The 15,148-nt window shown below is 45.0% G+C and overlaps 1 protein-coding gene across 3 annotated transcripts in view; it reads right to left on the bottom strand.

Moving 5' to 3' along the window:
• dnah2 (dynein, axonemal, heavy chain 2) overlaps positions 1-15,148 on the bottom strand; it is a 118,591-nt gene that overhangs the window by 53,665 nt on the left and 49,778 nt on the right. For all 3 annotated transcript variants that reach the window (XM_031899560.1, XM_031899559.1, XM_031899561.1), the window contains 15 exons: positions 13,758-13,950; positions 13,468-13,668; positions 12,306-12,462; positions 11,235-11,409; positions 10,992-11,155; positions 9,552-9,713; positions 8,996-9,099; positions 8,395-8,551; positions 7,865-7,947; positions 7,495-7,675; positions 6,666-6,804; positions 5,299-5,516; positions 1,475-1,573; positions 1,278-1,403; positions 1,088-1,198 (listed from right to left, as the gene is read on the bottom strand). In XM_031899560.1, the coding sequence (XP_031755420.1) occupies positions 1,088-1,198; positions 1,278-1,403; positions 1,475-1,573; positions 5,299-5,516; positions 6,666-6,804; positions 7,495-7,675; positions 7,865-7,947; positions 8,395-8,551; positions 8,996-9,099; positions 9,552-9,713; positions 10,992-11,155; positions 11,235-11,409; positions 12,306-12,462; positions 13,468-13,668; positions 13,758-13,950 (2,270 nt within the window). The remainder of the gene's footprint in view (positions 1-1,087; positions 1,199-1,277; positions 1,404-1,474; positions 1,574-5,298; positions 5,517-6,665; positions 6,805-7,494; positions 7,676-7,864; positions 7,948-8,394; positions 8,552-8,995; positions 9,100-9,551; positions 9,714-10,991; positions 11,156-11,234; positions 11,410-12,305; positions 12,463-13,467; positions 13,669-13,757; positions 13,951-15,148) is intronic.

The raw sequence follows: 15,148 nt of genomic DNA on the forward strand, positions 1-15,148 counted from the left end.
AGTGGCTCAGGGGCAACATGTTACTCCCCAACCCCTTGGATGTTGCTCTCAGTGCCCCCAAACCAGGGAGTTATTTTTGAATTCCTGACTTGGGGGCAAGTTTTGGTTGAATAAAAACAAGATTTCCTACCAAATAAAGCCCCTGTAAGCTGATAGGGTGCATAGAGGCCCCTAATAGCCAATCACAGCCCTTATTTGGGTCCTTCATGAATCTTTATGGTGCTTGTGTTGCTCCCCAAGTCTTTTTATATTTGACTGTGGCTCCTGAGTAAGAAAGGTTGGGGGTCCCTGCTGTAGAGCTTACGATATAAGAAGGCGGGTAACTAACAGGCACTAACATAGGGGAGGTAAGTGCAGAGAATGAGGCACTGATACATAACAGATAAAGGGCACCCCCAAAATTGATTTACGTTGGATTAAAGGGGTGGTTATCTTTTAATATGTAACAGAATGGCCTATTCCTAGCAACTTTGCAATTGGTCTTCATTATTTTTTGTTTTTGAATTATTTGCCTTTCTCTTCTGCCTCTTTCCAGCTTTCAAATTGGGGGTCACTGACCCCGGCAACCAAACCCTATTGCTCTGTGAGGCTCCAGTTTTATTGTTATTGTTACTTTTTATTCCTTATCTTTCTATTCAGCCCCTCCCCTATCCATATTCCCGTCTCTCGTTTAAACCACTGCCTGGTTGCTAGGGTAAATAAGCCCCTAGCAACCAGATAGCTGCTAAAATACCAAATGGAGAGCTGCTGAACAAACGCTTAAATAACTGAAAAACCATCAAAAAGTTGATTCAAGGTCCTCTTTGTCCTTCACTATCTTTATGATTTATGTTTACAGGATGTAATAGGCAGAAGATCAAGTTCTAAAGGAGAAGGAAAGGCATTTTGGCATTTTTCTGCCAATAGTTTTGCCACATTAGTGCCCCCTACAATGCTATATTTATTCTGCAGAAAGCATTACCATACCTGAGTAACAGCTTTAGAAGCTTTCTCTGTTTGTTTACGATAGCAGCCGCCATTTTAAGAAAACTGTTCTGACAAAAATGGTTTATTTATTTAGAAACACTAGGGGGCTCATTTTACTAACCTGCTTCTTCTTCATGATCTTCAGGATCTTCTTCTCCCCGCGCTCCTTGGCAGCCATGAGCGATTTGGTGACGTCGGCAGTCCACTGAATCTGACTGGAAGTGATGAGCATCTGGGTGGGAGGGAGATATGATACATAAGGAAGGGCAGGGGGAGCGAGTAGCCCATAGGGGGCCCTGTGCTACACTTACCTGCCCGGCCCACTCTTTCACCCACTTGTCCCTCTTGCTGCTCATCTTCTTCAGGGCCAGCCGGCAGTTCCTCAGCAGCTCCTTCAATGTCCAACGCATTGTGCGCTCGATATCGCAGAGCCAGGCCTACACACAGGGCAAGAGTTACCTCCCTGCAATACTGGGTGAGAGGATTTGCCCCCGCCGGGAACACTTACCTCCACAGGGCCTTCTAGTAGAACCGGGTGTGTAAAATCCACATATTCACCCTCAGCCGAGAACATCCCCGCCGCCTCGTACTTGCTGCCAATTCCAGCCTGTCGGGGGGAGGACTCGTTAGTACAGCTCTGTCTATGCAATATAAATACCCACAATTCCCATCCATGGAATTAACTGCCCAGAATTCCCACCTTCCACTCCTGGAATAACTAACTGCCCAGAATTCCCACCTTCCGATCCTGCAATAACTAACTGCCCAGAATTCCCACCTTCCCCTACTGTCTAGAACCCCTAACTCCATTCCCCAGAATAATAAAGTCCCAGTAATTCCCAACAACAACCCCCAAAATAAAAACTGGCTTTGAATTCCTGGCTACTGAGAATGAATAGGGCCTAGCACTCTAGCATTTCCATCCGCTCACCCTCGGCAAAAGTCTAGTTGTACTCACTAATAGTACTAGTTGTGCTCACTAATAGTACTAGTTGTACTCACTAATAGTACTAGTTGTGCTCACTAATAGTACTAGTTGTACTCACTAATAGTACTAGTTGTACTCACTAATAGTACTAGTTGTACTCACTAATAGTACTAGTTGTGCTCACTAATAGTACTAGTTGTGCTCACTAATAGTACTAGTTGTGCTCACTAATAGTACTAGTTGTGCTCACTAATAGTACTAGTTGTACTCACTAATAGTACTAGTTGTACTCACTAATAGTACTAGTTGTACTCACTAATAGTACTAGTTGTGCTCACTAATAGTACTAGTTGTGCTCACTAATAGTACTAGTTGTGCTCACTAACAGTACTAGTTGTACTCACTAATAGTACTAGTTGTACTCACTAATAGTACTAGTTGTACTCACTAACAGTACTAGTTGTACTCACTAACAGTACTAGTTGTACTCACTACTCACTAATAGTACTAGTTGTACTCACTAATAGTACTAGTTGTACTCACTAATAGTACTAGTTGTACTCACTAATAGTACTAGTTGTGCTCACTAATAGTACTAGTTGTGCTCACTAACAGTACTAGTTGTACTCACTAATAGTACTAGTTGTACTCACTAATAGTACTAGTTGTACTCACTAACAGTACTAGTTGTACTCACTAATAGTACTAGTTGTACTCACTAACAGTACTAGTTGTACTCACTAATAGTACTAGTTGTGCTCACTAATAGTACTAGTTGTGCTCACTAATAGTACTAGTTGTGCTCACTAATAGTACTAGTTGTACTCACTAATAGTACTAGTTGTGCTCACTAATAGTACTAGTTGTGCTCACTAATAGTACTAGTTGTGCTCACTAATAGTACTAGTTGTGCTCACTAACAGTACTAGTTGTGCTCACTAATAGTACTAGTTGTGCTCACTAATAGTATTAGTTGTGCTCACTAATAGTACTAGTTGTGCTCACTAATAGTACTAGTTGTGCTCACTAATAGTACTAGTTGTGCTCACTAATAGTACTAGTTGTGCTCACTAATAGTACTAGTTGTGCTCACTAATAGTACTAGTTGTGCTCACTAATAGTACTAGTTGTGCTCACTAATAGTACTAGTTGTACTCACTAACAGTACTAGTTGTACTCACTAACAGTACTAGTTGTACTCACTACTCACTAATAGTACTAGTTGTGCTCACTAATAGTACTAGTTGTGCTCACTAATAGTACTAGTTGTGCTCACTAATAGTACTAGTTGTGCTCACTAACAGTACTAGTTGTACTCACTAATAGTACTAGTTGTACTCACTAATAGTACTAGTTGTACTCACTAACAGTACTAGTTGTACTCACTAACAGTACTAGTTGTACTCACTACTCACTAATAGTACTAGTTGTACTCACTAATAGTACTAGTTGTACTCACTAATAGTACTAGTTGTACTCACTAACAGTACTAGTTGTACTCACTAATAGTACTAGTTGTACTCACTAATAGTACTAGTTGTACTCACTAACAGTACTAGTTGTACTCACTAATAGTACTAGTTGTGCTCACTAATAGTACTAGTTGTGCTCACTAATAGTACTAGTTGTGCTCACTAATAGTACTAGTTGTACTCACTAACAGTACTAGTTGTGCTCACTAATAGTACTAGTTGTGCTCACTAACAGTACTAGTTGTGCTCACTAATAGTATTAGTTGTGCTCACTAACAGTACTAGTTGTGCTCACTAATAGTACTAGTTGTGCTCACTAATAGTACTAGTTGTGCTCACTAATAGTACTAGTTGTGCTCACTAATAGTACTAGTTGTGCTCACTAATAGTACTAGTTGTACTCACTAACAGTACTAGTTGTACTCACTAATAGTACTAGTTGTACTCACTAACAGTACTAGTTGTACTCACTAATAGTACTAGTTGTACTCACTAACAGTACTAGTTGTGCTCACTAATAGTACTAGTTGTGCTCACTAACAGTACTAGTTGTGCTCACTAATAGTATTAGTTGTGCTCACTAACAGTACTAGTTGTGCTCACTAATAGTACTAGTTGTGCTCACTAATAGTATTAGTTGTGCTCACTAATAGTACTAGTTGTGCTCACTAATAGTATTAGTTGTGCTCACTAATAGTACTAGTTGTGCTCACTAATAGTATTAGTTGTGCTCACTAATAGTACTAGTTGTGCTCACTAATAGTACTAGTTGTGCTCACTAATAGTACTAGTTGTGCTCACTAATAGTACTAGTTGTGCTCACTAATAGTACTAGTTGTGCTCACTAATAAACTATTTTTAATTATTAGGCGGGGGTGCAATGAGGCTGTGACTACAATATTCATACAGACAATAAAAAGAGCCCCCCTGCACTCCCCCATTATCAGTATATACAGGGCATTAACCCATTGTGTGCATTTAGCTGCCAAGCAATGCCCTCCCCTTTTTTACAGGGATTGTTTGTCCTTATATTGCAATATATTCAACCTGGCCAACTGTGTCACACTGACCTATAGTCTGGCCTACACTCACTCACCCCCGGTCTGGCCTACACTCACTCACCCCCGGTCTGGCCTACACTCACTCACCCCCGGTCTGGCCTGTCCTACACTCACTCACCCCCGGTCTGGCCTACACTCACTCACCCCCGGTCTGGCCTACACTCACTCACCCCCGGTCTGGCCTACACTCACTCACCCCCAGTCTGGCCTACACTCACTCACCCCCGGTCTGGCCTACACTCACTCACCCCCGGTCTGGCCTACACTCACTCACCCCCGGTCTGGCCTACACTCACCCACCCCCGGTCTGGCCTACACTCACTCACCCCCGGTCTGTCCTACACTCACTCACCCCCGGTCTGGCCTGTCCTACACTCACTCACCCCCGGTCTGGCCTACACTCACTCACCCCCGGTCTGGCCAGTCCTACACTCACTCACCCCCGGTCTGGCCAGTCCTACACTCACTCACCCCCGGTCTGGCCTGTCCTACACTCACTCACCCCCGGTCTGGCCTGTCCTACACTCACTCACCCCCGGTCTGGCCAGTCCTACACTCACTCACCCCCGGTCTGGCCAGTCCTACACTCACTCACGGGTTAGGGCACGTTCTGGTAGGTACCATTACACTGGGTTTCTGGCAAAAAAAAGGAGCTAATAAATATAATGCTCCTTCAGTATAGTCACATAAGGTGCAATACCAAGCTCCACCAGCAGATGGAACACATAGATATACAGAATAATCCTTCCAACCTCACAGACTTTATTTCTTCTGACTTCCGCTAAATATCCCAGGGGCCGCGTGTGCGAGACCAGGGAGTGCGGTTTGCCTGCCACTGGCGACTGTAAATGCTTGATAATAATAATAATACCTTCTGGATCTTGAGAGACTTTATGTTATCGAAGCACTTCTTGAGGTGGGGCTGGACGGCGTCTGGGTTGCGGGACTGTCCCAGGATTTCCAGGAGGTCGTCGTTGGATATGAAGTAAAACCTGGGGAAGATATGGCGTTTGGTTTCCAGATACATATCCAGGGACTTCTGGATCCCCTCCAGAACCCCATTCATCTCCCCCAGCTTCTCCAGGAGACCTAAATGGGACAGAGAAGGTGACATGGGGTGCTGAGTGCTGTGCCAACAGTCGGACAGAAGCCTCTCCAACACTACACACTTTCCCTTTAAAGAAGAAGGAAAGGTAAAAACTCAGCACTGAGTCCTCTATCAAAGGAAACACAGGATTTCTTGTCTCCTTTTTTGTAAACATGCTCTTCAGTATCTGACTTCCTCTCTCAGAAACATCCTTTATCCCTGGGGCCAGAGTCTGTGCAGCTCTCTCCTCTCTCCTGCTCCCCCCTCCCATAATAATTCATAAAACTCACTCCCCCCACCCTTAGGAATGTGTAATCTGTGCTGAGATGCAAGCAGGAAGCTACTGAGACCAAGCTAAAATGGCAGCTGCTATCTTAAACAAACAGAGAAAGATCCTAGGGCTCTTTACTCAGATATGGTAAAGCTTTCTGCTCAATAAATATAGTGTTGTAGGTGGCACTAATGTGGCAAATCTAATATATATATGTTAGCTTTTTGTTCAGCAGCTCTTCAAGTTGGAATTTGGGCAGCTATCTGGTTGCTAGGGTGCAATTTAACCTAGCAAACAAGCTGTGGTTTGAAGTAGAGACTGGAATATGAACAGAGGAGGGGCCTAAATAGAAAGATAAGTAATAATAAGCAACAATAATAATAAAAATGGTAGCCTCACAGGGCAGTAGTTTACTGGTTGCCGGGGTCAGTGACCCCTGAAAGCTGGAAAGAGTCAGAAGACGAAGGCAAATAATTTAAAAACTATAAAAAATTAAAAATGAAGACCAATCGAAATGTTGTTAAGAATAGGTCATTCTAACCTGAAAGTGAACCGCCCCTTTAATTCCATCAAGTGGCATCATATAAAATGACAATGTACTGTTTATCTAAATTAATGTTTTGGGGACCGTATCAGAGCCCCAATGCAATCCTTGGCCCAATGGCCCCTATGCCCACCACCCAATATGGCCAACCTTAGGCGCCCTCGCCAAACAAGCAGATCTGACAGTGTATGGCCACCTTAACATCTCCATAAGGCACAGAATAATTCCAGGGCTCCCCTGCACCAAGGAAAATGCCATGATATTTTTCAAAAACTATAATAAAACCAAGACTCTTTGCCTTTGTATCTATTCTGTATAGCAGGGGATTGTGGGTACCTGGGTGATGGGTCCCACGCAGAGCATTGTTATCTTTAGTCAACCGGCCCATAATGACTTTCCAGCTGACGTTGATATCATCAAACTCCGCAGACTCTTGGGGCAGCTGCTTCCTGATGTCCTCCCCGGTAAAGATGTTCTGCGGAGAAGGAACAGGAGGGGCTTCAAGGGAACAGTTCTCTTAGTAGCTTGGGCCCCCTTTAATCAATTCCCTGTCATTGGTGGTCAGCAGGTAATCCTATTGGTCACGCCCCGTGCGTACGTGTGACGTCAGTATGCATGGGGTGCAACCATATGAAAGAGAAGATGCAGCGGGGAGCCGGGTGACATAGCTGGAGGACGCAGGGTAAGCCGGAGGAAGCAGGAATATGCTGGGGGGGAGCTGGAGGATGCTGGGGGGAGCAGGAGCATGCTGGGGGGGAGCTGGGGGGGAGCAGGAGGATTCTGGGGGGAGGTGGAGGATGCTGGGGGAGCCACAGGAAGCAGGAGGACGCTGGGGGGAGCAGGAAGATGCTGGGGTGGTGCAGGAGGATGCTGGGGGGGAGCTAGAGAATGCTGGGGGGAGCCACAGGAAGTAGGAGGATGATGGGGGGAGCAGGAGGAAGCAGTGGGGAGCGGACCATAGTATGAGGACACTGGGGAAGGACCACTGGGGAAGGGGGCCCTGGGCTGGCTAGCAATGTTTTAGGAGGTCCCTGCCCTGGCACCAATGCAAAACGTAACCCCCGGCCACCAATGTTTTAGGGGGTCAAGACAAGGAAGCTGAAGTAGAAGTGTCCCACAACAAAGCCCATGTTGCTATGCAGGGGCCCAGGTTGGATGTGCTCACCTCCAGGTAAAGCCACTGTCTCTGTACTGTAAGGATCATCTCAATGACCTCTAAGATATGAGACAGACAGCGCTCCCATCTGTCCACATCCTGCTCAAAGGCCTTCACAAATGGAGATGCCTTCATGGTGGACAGGGCCACCTGGTTGTCTTCTAAGGCCTGAAAGACATCGTCCGTTCCTCTGTTGGGAGAAAGCAAAGGGCTGTGTGAGAGGGCGACCAGCAAGTCCAAGCAACGTGTGGAAAATACAGACCCAGCATGATTTACCAGCTGGGTCCTCACTCTCATAGGACTACAACTCCCAGAACCCCCAAAAAACAATGGCAAGCATTCATTGGTAACACAAAAACAGCCAGAATGTGTTTCTCACCTCAGTCGGTGATGACCTTTGTCTTTATATGGCATGATGTCCAGCAATGTGGCTTCCCAGGTTTTGGAGATGTTCTCCAGTCCCTAGGTATGAAGAGAAATACTTTGTTACTTATGGCACAGGCCATGTGAAACACCAGAAGAACGGTAGGTAAAGACTCACCTCTTGGGTTTAAACAGTGGCATTTGGTTACCCCCCCCAGGTCACTAACCTAGCCCCTAGTAGAGCTGGAAAAACCCTGACAGCCATACTCCTCACTATAGCTAAGAAGAGCACTGACATGCATCGGAAAGCACCAAACTCAATGGCAAAGGCAGGTCACTCAGGTGGTTCTGCTGTAGTGACATCTGCAGTCACATCGGGCCACTATTGTACTACTTGCATTTGCCTTGACTCTCAAGGTACCGGCTGAAATTATATTTTCATTGTGTACTTATTCAGTTCTGCTTGTGGGCTGCCTCTGTTGTCAGCTGTTCAATAAAGTTTGTCTTGGCATCTTGGGGATGTAAGTGTGGATGAGCCCCCCTTACCTGTTCAATGAACAGTTCTTTTGTGGCCGAGGTGGAAATCTCGCTGATCTTCTCCACATGCTGGTCCAGGCCCAGCTCCACAATTTTCTCCAGCGTGAAGTCTTCTGCTGTCTCGTCAAATGGCCCCTGGACCTCCTGCTTGACCTGACTCCAATGCCTGTGGGGAGAACGAAGAACTGTAAGTGGAGGTGCAGGCTGATAAATAGTGGGAAGTCCTACAGACGGCATTCTTTGTGTCCTACCACTGCCGAGAGATAGGTCCTACCGCAACCAAATGGCTTGATGCCACTGAAGATGGCCATACATGGGCCGGTTGTAGCTGCCGATATGGGTCCCTTAGACCGATTCGGCAGCTTATCGACTGACATCTGTCTGAAATCGCCCAGATATCAATCCGGCAGGTTAAAAAATTAAGTCAATCGGCTCGTTGATGCGGTCCCCAAACCGACTGCACCTATTACCGGCATTCTAATTCGATCGTTTGGCCCCAGGGACAAACAACCGAATTAGCCTAAATTCACCCGATATCGCCCACCCGTAGGTGGGGATGTTGGGAGAAGGTCTGCTCGCTTGGTGAGTGAATGGCCACCTTTATACCTACCTTTCTCGCAGTGCTGGGTTCCTTAAGTCGGCAATCAGCGGCATAGTCCTCTTGAACTGGTCAATGCGTTGCCTTGATGTCTCCACTATTTCCCAGTTCTTCTCCTGTGTATTTGGGGCAACACTTTTAGATTAGGCCACCTTAGACAGGTATGTTAGTCTAAAGTAAGAGGGGCCTGGATGAGTTCTTGAACAAGCAGAGTATCCAAGGCTATTGTGATACTAATATCTACAGTTAGTACTAGTGGGTGTATATATAGTTTGTGTATGTGAGTGTATAGATTGGTAGGTGTGGGTTAGGTGTGCTGGGTTTACTTGGATGGGTTGAACTTGATGGACACTGGTCTTTTTTCAACCCTATGTAACTATGTAAAGTAGATGCTTGTGCCCATCTTTCTCCCAGATGTGTAGAATTAATACCTGACTTGATGAGGTGTCGCTTCCATGGCTTTGGGTGTTCAATATTTATTGAAAAATGATTTATATGAAATGAAAAGATATGTAGAAATAAAATACCCGTCCTGTTCTGGCTCCCTAACTGAATAGCCTTGTCTTACCTTCAACTCCCGGCTTAGCTTGCTCAGCCTCCTGTATAGCCCCTGGGCTGTGCTCTCCATAAGGTCTGTCTGCAGGGTGAGAAAGCTGCCCGATTTCCACTCTTCCCAGCGCTGCTCCCACTCCTGGGTAGCTTCCCAAACCAACTGCAGGGAGTCCAGGTCCTACAGGAATCAAGGAACGCAAGAGACGGAACAATGAAGAACCCCGGAATACTACAAACTGACTGAACTGGTTAGAATGGGTTTTAATGAAAGAAATGGGGGCCTGGTGACTGGGGGAATTTGATTCCTACTTCTTCCAAAGGGGAAGGGGGTTTAATTCCCTAAATAAACCTGCAGTCCCATAATTATGTACAGGTATGGGATCCCTAATCCAGAAACCCGTTATCCAGAAAGCTCCAAATTACGGAAAGCCCATCTCCCACAGACTCCATTTTAATCAAATAATTTAGAATTTTAAACTGATTTTCTTTTTCTCTGTAGTAATAAAACAGTACCTTGTAATTTGATCCCAACTAAGATATAATTACCCCTTATTGGGGCAGAACAGCCCTATTGGGTTTATTTCATGGTTAAATGATTCCCTTTTCTCTGTAGTAATAAAACAGTACCTGTACTTGATCCCAACTAAGATATAATTACCCCTTATTGGGGCAGAACAGCCCTATTGGGTTTATTTCATGGTTAAATGATTCCCTTTTCTCTGTAATAATAAAACAATGCCTGTACTTGATCCCAACTAAGATATAATTACCCCTTATTGGGGCAGAACAGCCCTATTGGGTTTATTTAATGGTTAAATGATTCCCTTTTCTCTGTAATAATAAAACAGTACCTGTACTTGATCCTAACTAAGATATAATTACCCCTTATTGGGGCAGAACAGCCCTATTGGGTTTATTTAATGGTTAAATGATTCCCTTTTCTCTGTAATAATAAAACAGTACCTGTACTTGATCCCAACTAAGATATAATTACCCCTTATTGGGGCAGAACAGCCCTATTGGGTTTATTTAATGGTTAAATGATTCCCTTTTCTCTGTAATAATAAAACAGTACCTGTACTTGATCCCAACTAAGATATAATTACCCCTTATTGGGGCAGAACAGCCCTATTGGGTTTATTTAATGGTTAAATGATTCCCTTTTCTCTGTAATAATAAAACAGTACCTGTACTTGATCCCAACTAAGATATAAATAATCCTTATTGGATGCAACACAATCCTATTGGGTTTAATTAATGTTTTATTGATTTTTTAGTAGACTTAAGGTATGGAGATCCAAATTACAGAAAGACCCCTTATCTGGAATACCCTTGGTCCCGAGCATTCTGGATAATGGGTCCTACACCCGTACTAGGGATAGTAAGGGATTTGCTGGTGCCTCCTAGGGTATCGTCTATTTGGAAAATAAATAAATCGGCTTCTCTCTTGCCAAACCTTTTCGAGCGCCCGTAAGTCCTTGGAGCTGGGCTGTTCTATCTTGAACATGCTGAGACCCAAGTGAATGGTGTTCTCCTCTGCCTTTAAGGTTTCCATCATCTCCCGGGTCATACTGATCTGTTCCAGTGCCGGCTCACAGCCTAGCGAGCTCAGAAAAGGACCTGTATGAACAGGGATTTTGGTGAGATTTGAAAACAAAGGATGGGCAGATGAAATTTCATATTATACCGGGTCCCCGACCTTTAGCTGTGAACTCTTCTAGCAGGGAATGGGTCTTCTTCTTGAATTCTTCAGCTGTGTGGATCAGACTGGTCTTGAACTTCTCCTTGGATTTCTTCAGCATGGACTCACTGTCTATAAGGCTCTGCTGGAACGATATCCACGCCCCATTCAAGGAAGCCAGCGTCTGCAGGACCTGGGGAGAACAAGAATCAATGCTCATCGTCCCATTAGAGCAGGGATCCCCAACCAAGTGGCTCGGGGGTAACATGTTGCTCCCCAACCCCATGGCTGTTGCTCTCAGTGCCCCCAAACCAGGGAGTTATTTTTGAATTCCTGACTTGGGGGCAAGATTTGGTTGAATAAAAACAAGACTTACTACCAAATAAAGCCCCTGTAAGCTGATAGGGTGCATAGAGGCCCCTAATAGCCAATCACAGCCCTTATTTGGCTCCTCCATGAACTTTTATGGTGCTTGTGTTGCTCTCCAAGTCTTTTTACATTTGACAGGGACGTTCCCTACTGCGGCCATTTTGTTCTACTACCTCCATCTTTTGCCCACAAACCAGGGAGTTATTTTTGAATTCCTGACTTGGGGGCAAGTTTTGGTTGAATAAAAACAAGATTTCCTACCAAATAAAGCCCCTGTAAGCTGATAGGGTGCATAGAGGCCCCTAATAACCAATCACAGCCCTTATTTGGCTCCTCCATGAACTTTTATGGTGCTTGTGTTGCTCTCCAAGTCTTTTTACATTTGACAGGGACGTTCCCTACTGCGGCCATTTTGTTCTACTACCTCCATCTTTTGCCCCCAAACCAGGGAGTTATTTTTGAATTCCTGACTTGGGGGCAAGTTTTGGTTGAATAAAAACAAGATTTCCTACCAAATAAAGCCCTGTAAGCTGATAGGGTGCATAGAGGCCCCTAATAGCCAATCACAGCCCTTATTTGGCTCCTCCATGAACTTTTATGGTGCTTGTGTTGCTCTCCAAGTCTTTTTACATTTGACTGTGGCTCCTGAGTAAGAAAGGGTGGGGACCCCTGCATTGGTGTGATCACATTAGTGAGTTTATAGCAGCGACCATTACTTACAGCCTCATCCACTACAACTTCGTACTTCTCCAGGATTGCAAACTGCTCGTGGATTGGAGGGATCTGACTCTGGACCTTGGCGAGCTCACTCTGGAGAGTTTCATAAAGCTGAAGGCTCTGCGCTAATTCCTCCAAAGTCTGAGGGGGTTGTAACACTCTGGCACAGAAAGGCAGGGGAACGGTTAGATACGGGGACATGACAGGGTAAAAAGAAAGGAGACAATGATATTTATGGGGTACTTTTTATTTCTAAATTATACTGTTTACATAGCAAATAACTCACTCTACCATTTAAAATATTATTCTCGAACCAACAAGTTGTAATACTGGTGTGTAGGCGCCATCTCAGTGCATTGAGTCTGAGCTTTCAGCCAGCGCTACACATTAGAACTGCTTTCAGCTAACCTATTGTTTCTCCTACTCCCATGTAACTGGAGGAGTCCCAAGCCAGACTTGGATTTCTTACTATTGAGTGCTATTCTGATACCTACTGGGAGCTGCTATCTTGCTCCCTTCCCATTGTTCTGCTGATCGGCTGCTGGGGGTGAGGGGGGGATATCACTCCAACTTGCAGCGCAGCAGTAAAGTGTGCCTGAGTCTGAGCTTTCAGCCAGCGCTACACATTAGAACTGCTTTCAGCTAACCTATTGTTTCTCCTACTCCCATGTAACTGGAGGAGTCCCAAGCCGGACTTGGATTTCTTACTATTGAGTGCTATTCTGATACCTACTGGGAGCTGCTATCTTGCTCCCTTCCCATTGTTCTGCTGATCGGCTGCTGGGGGTGAGGGGGGGGGGGGGGTATCACTCCAACTTGCAGCGCAGCAGTAAAGTGTGCCTGAGTCTGAGCTTTCAGCCAGCGCTACACATTAGAACTGCTTTCAGCTAACCTATTGTTTCTCCTACTCCCATGTAACTGGAGGAGTCCCAAGCCGGACTTGGATTTCTTACTATTGAGTGCTATTCTGATACCTACTGGGAGCTGCTATCTTGCTCCCTTCCCATTGTTCTGCTGATCGGCTGCTGGGAGGGGGGGGGATATCACTCCAACTTGCAGCGCAGCAGTAAAGTGTGCCTGAGTCTGAGCTTTCAGCCAGCGCTACACATTAGACCTGCTTTCAGCTAACCTATTGTTTCTCCTACTCCCATGTAACTGGACTCACCTGTCAGCATTGTCCCTCAAATACCCATGCAGCTCCATGAGTTTTGCACTTGCCATGTGACTCAGCAGCCCCGTGAATTTGTTTTGCCACTCGTTGCAGTGCTGGACTAAGGCAAACTTGAGGTGGCTGCAATCCAGGAGCACAAACTGGATATGCTGAACGGTCTCCTGTTTCTGGACATTATTGGCCACTTCAGTGTACCTGTGGGTAAGATCAGGTGTTTTTGATTTAGGACAGTTGGATTAATACAAGGTACCAGAGTGCACATAAATAACGTTTGGGCTCCTTACCGAGCGATATCAGCATCGAAAGCCGACACGATGGGGTTGAGATGCTGGTAGCGCCGTATAAACGCATCCTTGTTCAGCTCCCAGATCATTCGGAAGGAGTCCCATGTTTTTAGGTAGGCCTGCAGCAGACCGGCATTAACGGAGACCCCACCGTTGATCTGAGCCAAGATTTTCTTGATCTCTTCATCTCGCTCTGCATAACGAAAAAACAAAATGGAGATCAGAAAGTTCTACCGCTTATAGCAACTACTTCATATCTGCAGCTCCCACAACTGTAGACTGGAAATCCAACACTATAACCTCAGCTGTGTTTATATTAACTATTCTTTAACATATTACAAAGGATAGAAGAGACCATAAAACACAGCCATGATGTTCAACCCCAACACCCACAATTACAATAACAGCTTGCACATTTGGGTTAAAGATAGGTGGAACAGCGCTTGGTCACTTGATGGTCACTTGAATAAAGATTGCTTGTTCAGGATGAAGAGCACTAGAGCAGAGCTGGCATTTTACGACTGAAGATCATTGGAGTGGAGTTTGCTCATTTTGGATGAAGATTACTGGAGTGGAGCTTGCTAATTAAAGATTAAGATCAATGGAATGGTGATTGCTGAAGTAGAGCTTGCACATTCAGGTTGAAGATTACTGATGTAGAGGTTGCTCACTCTGACTGAAGATTTCTGGAGTTGACCCTGATGATTTACATTGAAGATCAATGGAATGGAGCTTGCTCACTTGAGCTGAAGATCAGTGGGATAGAGCCTGTTCATTTAGAATGATGATTAACATTAAATAAGCTGGCACAATCAGGTTGGAAACCAAAGGAGTAGAGCCAGTTCATTTAAAGACCAAATCTGGTTGAAGATTGCTGAAGTAGAGCTTGCACATTCAGGTTGAGGACCAGTAAAGGAGAGCTTGCACATTCAGGTTGAGGACCAGTAAAGGAGAGCTTGCACATTCAGGTTGAGGACCAGTAAAGGAGAGCTTGCACATTCTGGTTGAAGATCACTGAAGTAGAGCTTGCACATTCAGGTTGAGGACCAGTAAAGGAGAGCTTGCACATTCAGGTTGAAGATCACTGAAGTAGAGCTTGCACATTCAGGTTGAGGACCAGTAAAGTAGAGCTTGCACATTCAGGTTGAGGACCAGTAAAGTAGAGCTTGCACATTCAGGTTGAAGATCACTGAAGTAGAGCTTGCACATTCAGGTTGAGGACCAGTAAAGGAGAGCTTGCACATTCAGGTTGAGGACCAGTAAAGTAGAGCTTGCACATTCAGGTTGAGGACCAGTAAAGGAGAGCTTGCACATTCAGGTTGAGGACCAGTAAAGTAGAGCTTGCACATTCAGGTTGAGGGCCAGTAAAGGAGAGCTTGCACATTCAGGTT

Source organism: Xenopus tropicalis, chromosome 3 (genome assembly GCF_000004195.4).
Source record: "Xenopus tropicalis strain Nigerian chromosome 3, UCB_Xtro_10.0, whole genome shotgun sequence".
Classification (NCBI taxonomy): domain Eukaryota; kingdom Metazoa; phylum Chordata; class Amphibia; order Anura; family Pipidae; genus Xenopus; species Xenopus tropicalis.